Source organism: Miscanthus floridulus, chromosome 19 (assembly GCF_019320115.1).
Source record: "Miscanthus floridulus cultivar M001 chromosome 19, ASM1932011v1, whole genome shotgun sequence".
NCBI lineage: Eukaryota > Viridiplantae > Streptophyta > Magnoliopsida > Poales > Poaceae > Miscanthus > Miscanthus floridulus.
The window spans coordinates 96,342,983-96,354,568 of record NC_089598.1 but is presented as its reverse complement, the minus strand read 5'-3'; the positions used below and the strand labels follow the sequence as shown (position 1 = coordinate 96,354,568).

The window sequence follows — 11,586 nt, the reverse complement described above, 5'->3', positions numbered from 1 at the left end:
AACTGGTGATGATGATGGGTGGCTCAACAAACAAACGGACGGCAGCAGGAGAGGAGAGGTCCTTGTCGTGGTGCATGCACGGATGCAGCAGTACGCATATATAGTTTTCCTTCCCTTCTTGAATAGTGCATCGCCATCAGATATGTGACAGTTGTTGTGGTCCGCCCTGCTGGCATACTTACGATTATCACACACACTTGCAAATCATTCAGATCGATTTCTATGTCAAACAAAAAAAAAGAGGTAGTGGTAATAAGGAAAGAGCTAGTGGCAGGAACTGAGCCCTGGTTGTAGGTACCTCCTCTCAGTCCTTTGGTGTGCTTAAAGTTGCTTCAGAATCCAGATTACTAGATTAACATATATAGTGTATACTAACACATTAAAATTCTCTCGTTCATTCTCTGGGTGTTGTGGTGGACAAGCAGGGTAGGATCGGATATATGCAAGACCTTGTCGTCCAGTAAGCTAGCCCGGCCAAAAGCAGAACGGCACCACGAATAAATTAAATTAAACAAAGAGGGTTAGCATCATGTTCCCCCTTTTTTTTTAAAAAAAAAGGGCCTTGCCTTGTGCCTACCTTACAATCAAGGGACACACCTTTTGTTTTCGCGTGGGTCCGTCCGTCCTTGCTGCTTTATTAAGCCCTTTATTTTCCATCGTTCATTATTATCTCTCGCTCCCAACCAGGGGGGGCGCTAATAATCTATAGTTCTAGCTCTAAATCTTTATTATTTAACCGGCCTCTTTGTTCCCATCCTACATCCGTCACTGCTCGCAACATAACCGAAGGAACCCCAGGCCAATCAAGAACCATGCAAAAGAACGACCAACGCGTGCATATAAGCAACAAGAGTTGCAATGATCACGGATACGTTCGTTGGTCAAGGAAACAATTAAGCGCCATCCATGGCATGATTAGAGAGCACTTGGTATATTTTACTACAGAAAACTATTGCAATGTGCTAGGGGTAGGGCTAGGGGCACACTCTCTCCCTCACACACAAAAACCTTGCTTGCTTGCGTTCCGGTTGCCGGCACCTACCGTCCCCATAATAATAATAATAATAATCCTAATCCATGAATGCACCGGTGCATCCAAGCACTCGGTTTGCGGGTGGGGCTTCGTCTCCGTGGCGAGCAAATGATTGGGATTGGGAGGGGAGCGAGCACCGCCGCACCATCACCGCACCGAGAATCGATCATGCGCTAGCTAGCTAGCTACCCAAATCGTATCGCCAGATTGCTGCTGGGCGTACGTATATAGTACGCGCGCGCGGCGATGGTGGTGAGCTCCGATCGATCAGTCCATGGCGGCGATGATGCAGCTGCTGGCAATAGCTCTAGTAGCTGCTAGTACACTAGTAGCGGTTGGTGGTTACTAATAAGGTTGAGTAAAGCTCAAGATGAGACGAAATGGAGCGGGAAATATATGAAGCAATAATCATGCATGGGCAGGACAGGACGCGATTGCGTGGCGGCCTGCCGGTAGCTCAGCTCAGCTAGTGATCGAGTGAGAGTGAGCTAATGCTAAGCTAAGCTACTCTCCGGAGTCCGGAGACAGATGGAGAGAGAGAGAGAGAGAGAGAGAGAGAGAGAGAGAGAGAGAGGAATCGATCATTGGGCGCTACTTTGCTTTGCATTGGGGTCGCGAACGAAACAAGCCTAGAATGATGCTCCTCCATCGACAATAAGTATAATGCGTGTTGTCTTCTTCTTTATTTAATTATTTAATTAACCTCTCGTCGATCATCAGGACACGTACGGATGTGTGTAGATCACAAGTGGTACGACAACTGCTGCGTAGGATGGATAGATAGATAGATAGATTTTGGGCCATGCAGCTCGGTTTTATATTATCTGATGAGCGACGATGTGCGCACGATGGAATGGGGAAGGATCAGGCAAAGGCTGCTCGCACTTTCTTGTCCTCAAAGTTTCTCGCTAATCCTCATTCAGTAAGCCCCACGGGTGAAGAATTTGCATGCATTGCCCCTGCATAAACAAAAAGGGAGATGCCCAGGGTATGTATTGTGTTCGTGGTCCCATATCGCCATTCGTCCCGGATTATTCGGGCTAACAACCAGCACTGCTAGCACCATGTAAATAGTGTGCACATTTTCAGGTCCTCCATATTGATACGCAGTGCCACAGTGGAGTGGCTAGCATTGAGCTGCACGCACGCACCAACTTATTTGCTCCACGCCACGCTTTCATGGGATAGACCAAAGAATAGGAAGGGGGTGTTTCTTTGACACGGCTCCTCTTGAAGGGCTTCTAAAGATGAGCTAAAACGGTTTCGGCTCCTCTACTTTTTACTGAAAAACGGCTTCTTCAGAAAAATGTTTAGCGGAGCTCCTCCGCGGGAGCCAGAGCTGGAGCCGGCCGGGGAGGAGCCCTGCCAAACATACCCTAACAAGGTGCAGTTTATTTATATTCTTACAGCTTCAAACAATACGACTATAACTTTGACTCGAAATATAATTTCACAAGATATCGATGGTTTTAATATCAAATTACCCATTTTGGCAGGGATTCAGCTTCTTCAAGAAACATCTATTATCCAAGTATTTAGCCAACAAAATAAACCTCCACATGAATTCCCAATCCGTAGAATTTACCATATTAGTAATCGGAAAAAATAAAATCAAAGTGTCCATAGACATGTTGATAAACTACCCACCACATGCATCATACAAAAAGGAAATTAAAAGACAAATACTGTTATACCTATTCCGCAGTTATACCACTCATGGACCTCCCCGAGCGACGTCGCTTGACGACCTCCGTCCATGGACCTCCCCCGTCGTCGAGGAGATCCAGGACCCACTTGGGAGCCCCGCGCCTAGGAAGAGGAGAGGCTGCGCCTGGCGTCCGCCATGAAGGAACCATGCTGCAGCAGCCAACGGCGGTCAGGCTCGACCGCCACCGCCATTCCCTTGCCTTTGTCGGACATAGTCTTGCCCTTGCCGATGTCGTGAAACCAAAAACAAAGGCGACACATAGCCCTCGTCATCCGAGGACTTCTCAGATGACATGTCGAACCGCAGCCCCGACGACGCACCCGGAGTGTCGTCGTCACCTCGACCGGGAAGACGCTCGCCATCCCTTGATGTCTCACCCATGGTGGAGGGGAAGGAGACGAACGATTGTGGACGCGACCGGAGTGACCTACGGCTACGGCGGGCTGACCCACTCAGAGACGGCCGAAACAGTACAAGATATGAAGCACCACGAACACTTACCCTAGCTGGGTTGATTCTAGGTTGGTGGCCAACGTGCTAGAGCAAATTAGAGGGGGTGCACTTTGTGCATGTTGTGGGTGCATAGACATGTGTCCTGCGGATGCTTATATGGTGAAATTTAACTAAATTATAGTATGTTTTTTTGGGAGGGGGCATTTGCATCCCTATCTATAGTGTAGCTTCGCCCCTGAATGCAATAAAACAAAGACACGTCTACAAAATAGCGACCGAATGAAAAGAGAGGGCATTTCGTTTTTGTACTAGGCTTCAGTAGTGTCGAATCGAAATTTGTTCCTAGCATTATTGTTTAATGTTGCATTTACTAATTCCTCCGAGATATATGGCACTAGCTAAGAGCATCTCTAATAGTTCCCAAAAAAAATAGTTAGTAGATCAATGAGTTTTAGAAGTGGCTAAAAAAAGTTGGAAGCATATTTGTTGGCTTCCTTCCATAGTTTCTAAAAGGTCACTTCAAAATATGGAAGACAACCTTACATTAAGGGCCTGTTTGGTAGGGCTCTGGCTCATTTGAAAATGGCTCCGGCTCTAGCTCCTCTGAAGGAGCAGCTTCTCTGGAGGAGCTGAAGCCATTCTGGAAAACGTTTGGCAAAACGGCTCCTTCGCACTAGACGACGTGAACCCATAGCAAGGAGCCGCGCGAAGCTCGTTTTTTAGGCTTCTCCTGCGCAGGCAAAAAATGGCTCCGGCTCTTGACCGGCTCCCCATGCGGAGCCCTTTCTAAAACAGACGTTTGGCACAGCTTCTGCAGAAGCCAGAGCTAAAGCCCCTGCAGGAGCCCTGCCAAAGAGGCTCTAAGAATTCTAAATTATTCTAAATCACCCAACCACCTTTTTATATATTTTTTCTCTTATGTATTTGCATCCAGCACTTCGATACGCACGCGTATATTTCAGTGCGTGGGGGATTGTTTTTTTAGTGCTAAAAAAATTAGGAGATGGGGTTGGAAGTTGTTGGAGATGTTTTTTTTTTCTTTCAAACGTCAAAAATCCTGGATCGAGAGAATGTTTTGAGTACTCTACTACTCTCGATGATGCACTATGTTCGTTTACCTTGTTTAAAGAAAAAAGGGTGGAGAGGCCTTAGATTGTTCGTCAATCAAGCGATGAAAAAAAAAAGGGAAAATAAAAACAGAGCACCAACTGAATAACCGAAGCATTCAGTGGTGAAGCGAGGACAGAAAAGAACACGCGGCTCCAGCAGCGTGAATGGGCACGAGCGACTCGCATGCGCCGTGGCGGGAAGCTAGTGTGCGCGGCTCCAGTATAAATTCTGCCGGGAAGACGATGCCGCACACACTCACCTCAGCCTCACTCACCTGCCTTCCCAATCATCAATCGCATTCTATCCTCCGCGACCCAATCCAGCTCCAGGTGCCGACAGGCCAGAGCCAGAGGCCAGAAGAGCAACCAAGAAGCCGACGTCGCGCACGCACGCAATGGCCACTGCCTCGCTCGCACTGCTCGATCAGACGCTGCAGCTGCCGTCACCGCCGGCGGTGGCGTACAACGCCGGCCGCTCCGACCGCCTGAGCCAGGAGATCTTCTCCATCCTCGAGTCCAACTTCCTGTTCGGCGCGTCGCCGCTGGAGGGCGGCGGCGTGTGCTCCGCGGGGCGCGTCCGCGTGCTCTCCATCGACGGGGGCGCCGACGGCGGCGCGCTCGCCGTGGCCGCGCTGGTCCGCCTCGAGCGCCGCCTGCAGGAGCTCTCCGGCAACCCCGCCGTGCGCGTCGCGGACTTCTTCGACCTGGCCGCCGGCTCCGGGGCCGGCGGGTTCCTCGCGGCGGCGCTGTTCGCGTGCCGGATGCCCGCCGAGGCGGCGCGCGAGTTCGTGGCCAAGAACCGCAAGGTCCTGTCCGGGGGGCGCGGCAGCGGGGGACTGATGTCGTCGTTCCGGCGGCCCCGCCCCGAGGCCGCGTTTCGGAAGGTGTTCGGCGACCTGACGGTGCGCGACGCCGCGAAGCCGCTGCTGATCCCGTGCTACGACATGGCGAGCGCGGCGCCGTTCGTGTTCTCCCGCGCCGACGCCGTGGAGGCGGACGCGTTCGACTTCCCGTTGTGGCAGGTGTGCGCGGCGGCCTGCGGCGTGGGCCCCGCGGAGGTGGCGTCGCTGGACGGGCGCACCAGGCTGCGCGTCGCGGCGGGTCCGGCGGGGGCCGGCGGCGCGTCCGCCGCCGTGGCTAACCCGACGGCCGTGGCGCTGACGCACGTGCTCCACAACAAGCGCGAGTTCCCCTTCGCCGCCGGCGCGGCCGACCTCGTGGTGCTGTCCCTCGGCGGGAGCGTGCCCGCCGCCTCCTCCTCGCTGGGTCGCCCCTCGACCTCCAGCCTCCTGCGCATCGCCGGAGCCTGCCAGGCCGACATGGTGAGCGAGCCTGCCTGCCTGGATGACCGGCACCATTTCTCGAACAGGGTAGCAGTTGAAACGAACGAACGGACAGGACTGACAGTGCGCCGCTCGCGGTTTGTTTTTGTTTCGCAGGTTGACCAGACCGTGTCGATGGCGTTCGGGGAGAGCAGGGCGACCAACTACGTGCGCATCCAGTGCAACGGCATTGCGCCCGGCGGCGAGACGGCGGAGGCGGCGCTGGCGGAGCGGGGCGTGGAGTCGGTGCTGTTCCGTGGCAAGAAGCTGATGGCGCAGACCAACGGCGAGCGGCTGGACGCCGTGGCGGAGCAGCTGGTCCAGGAGCACCACCGCCGGCTGGAGAGCAAGACCCCCGTGGTGCTGGTGAAGCCCTCCGCGACGCCGCGGACGTCGGCGTCGTCGGCGTCCACGCTCATCACCGTCTCCACCAACTCCTCGTCGGAGTCCCCCTGAGACTGCTGGCACGACGACCGACCTACCGAGCGAGACAGCTCGGCTTTAACTAGCGTGGCCTTGTTTTCCTTTTCACCTTTTTTTTTAATTTATTGGTTCGTTGCGTTTCTAGCTTAGCGCGGCGCCGGCGCCGGTGCTCGGGGTTTTGATTGCCTGCCGGCGCCGCCTGCGCGCTCGCTCCCGGTCCCGGCCGCCGCCGAGGCGACGGGAAGAAAGAGGAGGGCTGTCGAGCGGCGAAGGCGCCAGAGATGATTTGTGTACGTACCTGCTAGGAAGGAGATGTGGCTGTATGGGCAGTATGAATGTGTGCCCGTGTGCGTGTGCTGCAAACGCAGTGTGTGTACGTACGTGCGTACTACGTAGTAGAGTGCCCGGAGCTTGGATTGCAATGCGATGTGATGATGCTACTGTCGGTGTGGCGTTTACTGATCACAGCTTTAGCATCAGCTCTCCTTTGTCCTGCTCCTGCGATGCTGCGAGATACGGAGTACGATTCTTCACAGTCACCTCGCATCGCTCCTGAACATTCTGATAATGGAGGATTTTTCTCTCTTTTTCCACGTCGTGGACATGAGCTGGTCGAGCAGGAAGGAGGAGGAGAAAACGCAACACCCTGAGTGTAGTGGTATCTGACAGGAAGTCGCACCCCTTGGTCGTCGACATGAATGTGCTTTGCTCACGCTCAGTGCGTGGTGTACTGGTGTGGTTCAGCGGCCATCTCGGAGACCCGACATGCTCTGCCGACCGACACCGACAAACATCATTCATGTCTTGTCACGGAACGCAAAAGCGGAAAAGCACTCTTGGGCCTTGTTTAGATATAAAAAATTTTGCAAAATGGCTACTGTAGCGTTTTCGTTGTTATTTGTCAAATAGTGTCCAATCATAGTCTAATTAAGCTTAAAAGATTCGTCTCGTGGATTTCGTCTAAACTGTGTAATTAGTTTTATTTTTTATTTATATTTAATACTTCATGCATGCGTCCAAAGATTCGATGTGACGAAGAATGTGAAAAATTTTGCAAAATTTTTTACAAACTAAACTGGACCTTGTTGGGGCGGGCTGTACTTCTGCGCCCCAGGTTTTTTTTTTCATTCGGTGCCACTGCCGGGCCAAATTAGAGGCGTAGTACATTTATCTTATACTCCCTCTGTCCCAATATAAAGAACGTTTGAGGGTTGAATTTTTTTTTCAAAATAAGAGACGTTTTAGCCCTGGCAGCCTATATACGTAGTAGGAGAGTCAGCACCTGTCAATCATGTCGTCCACTACATGGAATAAAAAAAGAGAAACCAAGCGATGGGAACATGAAAAAATCTTGGAACCTTATCTCCTCTCACGGCGGGCACGCACAGCATCCGTCTCCGCGAGCTGCGCGAGGCTGCGCTCACGCCGGACTCCCTCCTCCGCGAATCCTCCTCCCTCCTTCTCCGGTGTGGAAGGCAGCGGCGGCCTCTGCCGATCTACGCAGTGCCGTCGCCCGTTGGCGCCGCGGTGCCCTGGCGTACCGTTGGCGAGCCGGCGACTGCGCCCCGACGCCCCTCCCTCCCCGTCTCCTCTCCTCGTCCCCATCTCCGCCTCCCCATCTCCTTCCATCTCCACCGCTACCAAATCTCCCAGTCTTCGATCTCCCCCCGCCACCCCGTCAACTACAGCGCATCGGGCATGGCTGGCGCTGCGCGGTGCCGTCGCCATTTCCCTGACCGCCTAGCCTAGATCCACCGCCGTACCGGGTCGAAGCAGCGCGGCGCAAAGCTGAGAAGCAGCAGCAGCGAAAGCGACGGCGATGCGGCCTCCAAGGTCGCGCTGAAGGTGGGGGGCGGCGGCGATGCGGTCTCCAAGGTCGCCCTGAAGGTTGGGGGCGGCGGTGATGCGGCTTCCAAGGTTGGCCTGAAGGTTGGTCGCGACGGTGATGCGGCCTCCAAGCTCGCCCTAAAGGTGGGGGGTAGCTACGGTCCTAACACGGGCACCTGTGGCTGGGATGGGAGCCCGAAGCACATCATGGAGGTGGGGGGCGGCGGCGACAACGATGTCAGCTACTCTCCCATTTTGGGGTGCTGCAGCTGCAATCTGATCCGAAAGCACCTTGTGGCGGAGGAGGGCAGCTGTGAAGGCACCTGCCCTTGCCACTTGGGGAGCTGCGACTGCTGTGGGAGCCCGAAGCATGTCGGACGTGGTCGTCTGCGTTTGGACGCAGAGGGACAGTTGTACGTTCTCGACTCAGAAGCTAAAGATAGTGAGCTGGAGGACAGCTACCGTCCAGTGCTCCGCCGAGGTCAAGGGGCCTTTGGCTGTCGACTTGCTGCAACCGGTGAGGTGCCCTTGGAGGCAGGCACAACCAAAGCTACCGCTGATGCCGGCGGCGAAATGACCGAAGAGATGGTGCAGTACATGGAACAATGCCTTACCGGCATCGAAGAGGCCAACATGGAAGTCTTTATCCCCTGGATCAAGGTTCTCCTCACTATTAAGAACTATATTTCCGCTATCTGAACATTAAGAACTATATTTTGTTAGCTTTTGGGACAGTTATGATTTCCGCTATCTGAACATTAAGAACTATATTTCGTTAGCTCAATGTCACCAGAACAACGCCTCCACTAGGATTACAAGATACTAAACATATTTACAAGTACACACATCAAAAGCTTAACAAACAATTCGATTAGTTGTTCAATGACTCAATTGCCTTCTGAACTATCTCCCTGTCGCAACTAAGAGATTTGGGAAGCATGCCTGCTGCCTCATGTGGGGGATCTTGTACCTATTCCCTCCATTATCTTTTATAACTTCAATCATGCATCCTCGTAGCGTCAGGAATACCCTATTTAGAATAACAGGGTTGTAGTGTTCATATTCATTGATCACATTTGCGATGATGTCATCCATGTTTCTCGATGTCGTTCTATCCGTCATCGACTGAAGAGATGCAAAGAAACCAAGATCTAGGCAATTCATATCAGGAGAATTAGCAGGTTGATTCATTATGCGTATATCTAGGCCAGTATGGGCAACTGCCGTTTTAAAATCTGGATCATCGACGTGGATATGTGAGGGAGCATTGTCCTGCTGTATCCAAATTATCTCATTGGCATCTTCTCGAGGCCAACGAATGCGTATAGCTTCAAGAAGTTTTGTGATCATATAAGATCTCATTGTTTGTCTATCAACCTTCGTTGTCTTCGTGATAGGTGTGCCCCTGGGCCTATTGTCACTTCTTCTTTGTGCCGATTCCTGAAAGTAAAACGATTCTTATGAGAATATAGTTGTACTGATTCTTATGTATCGAAACAAGAATAAAACATGGCCGAGAATGCTACCTCACGAACAAAATGCCAACAGCCTAACTTGCCATCAAAATAACATCTACCTTCAGCATCAAACCTAGGCTGTGTAATTCCATAATAAAACATGACTTTATCAATGTTATTCTTGTTTTGCACTGTCCTATGGGGGTCTTCTTCGTCTAGAGCCATGTACATCTTCTTATTCTTTCTTGTCCCATTGAACCACTTCTCATTTGTGTGGATTATATTTTTCATGTGTCTGAACATGGGATTAGTTGGCAGCGTACTTGGTTCTAGCATAGAGAGACACCACTGCAACCTAGCCTTTTTATTTGCTTCCTTCAAATATGGCTTCAGTGAGTTGGAGTGTCGTCGTAGCAATCCTTGCCTAAATGCCCTATGCATACTGCTTTTATGGACACCTAGAGCATTTGCAAGTGACCTTATAGTACCCCTTCTGCTTAGGGGAATATCTGGAACTCTAGAGACATCCACTTGAACTTTTTTATGACCGCAGTTCTTAGGTTTCAAACCCTTGACATCAACTGGTATGCCCTGTGCCTAACAATTTTTTTCTCTCTTCCATACACGTTGTATGGTACGTACATGGACATTGTACTTTTCAGCAATAATAGTTGTAGTGTTTCTTTTTAATTTTCCATTGTTACTGCTCCGAAGCAAATCTTCAAATATGTCTTGCCTTTGTCTTTCTGTCAAATTCTTCAATCTATGTAGGGCCTGATCAAGATTTGCTTGCTCATCCTCTTCAGCATCATGTGCTTGCTCATCCTCTTCAGCATCATGTGCTTGGGCATTGTCTTCGTCATCATGTGTTTGCTGATTCTCTTCACCATCTGAGTCCGACAACTCCTCTTCATCAAAGGCGATGTCTACAGTTTCAGCGTACACGCCAAACACCTCTATGAGATCATCCAAGGTATCTTGTTGACCTGGATAAAAATAGAACTGATCAATACAAATCGTTTTAGACTTGGATCTAATAAATGTGTTATAGGAGCTTTTTATTTGGATCACATGCTACACAGCTGCAGATATGCACACAATTAATAATTTTGCCTAGGATGTGCACAAATGCATTAAATATGATTCTTTTTAGCAAACATATGTGTATGATCAAGTCACTAATTGGAAATAATCACCTGTCAGCAGGTTGTCTTGTTCACTGCCCTGTTGAGGAAGATTCAAGTCAAAGGGATGGCAAACATTATGAACCAGTTCATCATCAAAGAGGCCAGGTAAGGCATCTGCTCCACCACTAAAGGCATTCTCACATGCTACAAAAAATAATTTCAGGTGACAAACATAAGCACACCACTTTATTTGTGCCACTGAAATGAGCATTCTAAGATAGCCCTTTAATTATAGAGAATTGATGTTCGTTAAATATCAAGAACTGCTGGAAATATTCACCTGCATGTACGCTTCCTTCTTGTTCATTTAAAGAAAATGGGCGGGTAGCTGTCAATTGCACTTGTGAGTTATCCACCCCTATAAAATGTACTCCCTGTCAGCACTGTTTATTTTGGACAAGATGCTAAAAAAGCATTTGGTATACCAAATTTTTTTGTAGAAGCAACAAAACATATGGTGAGGTTAGATGCAACTCTTAGTAGATTAAAATTTTTTGCACTTCTATTGAATCCAGGAAATAACCTTAGGCTACACCAAATTGAAATCTAATAGGAGTAAGGCATCAAATTACCTTAACAAAATCAGTTTAGGAGATAGAGAAAAGAGAAATAGAATCCAAGCAAACTCATTTTAGGAGACAGGGAAGAGAGAGAAAAAGAACAAAAGTCATCATACTAAACTGCATGTTGAAGGAGGAGGGCAAGTAAAGAATCACCTCTTTTTATTTCGCTTGCACCAACTGCTTCCAAGGGATCATGGATACTCCTATCTTGTTCATTTGCAGGTGGCTCGTTGAGATCAGGCCCCTCATCTCCTTCCTCATCTGGAGTTGCATTCAAGTCAAGGGCCATGGCGAGTGAATGGTTTGGAGGAGTTGTGGGCAGTGAGGCAGTGGCTTTAGTAGCCCAGAAGTTAAATATGGCGCCTGAATGGCTATTTGAATTTGTTTGTGTTGCTTCTCTTAATTTTTGGCGCTAAGTTTGGTTCCCGCCGGCTGTAAAATTATGTTTTGCTGAAATGTTCATTTGTTTAATGAAAATTGTACAAGCAAGTCGATGCCTTGCAA

The 11,586-nt window shown here is 50.1% G+C and overlaps 1 protein-coding gene and 1 long non-coding RNA gene across 2 annotated transcripts; both read left to right on the top strand.

Annotated features, from left to right (window-relative positions):
• Positions 1-4,614: 4,614 nt before the first annotated feature.
• LOC136528355 (patatin-like protein 3) lies at positions 4,615-6,641 on the top strand. Its single transcript, XM_066521306.1, has 2 exons — positions 4,615-5,625; positions 5,743-6,641. The coding sequence occupies exons 1-2, from the start codon at positions 4,699-4,701 to the stop codon at positions 6,079-6,081; spliced, it is 1,266 nt and encodes a 421-aa protein (XP_066377403.1). The 5' UTR covers positions 4,615-4,698; the 3' UTR covers positions 6,082-6,641.
• A 3,521-nt stretch (positions 6,642-10,162) lies between these two features.
• On the top strand, positions 10,163-11,586 carry LOC136525371 (uncharacterized). The gene is made up of 3 exons (XR_010776504.1): positions 10,163-10,251; positions 10,539-10,624; positions 11,305-11,586. It is a non-coding gene; the product is annotated as an uncharacterized lncRNA (long non-coding RNA).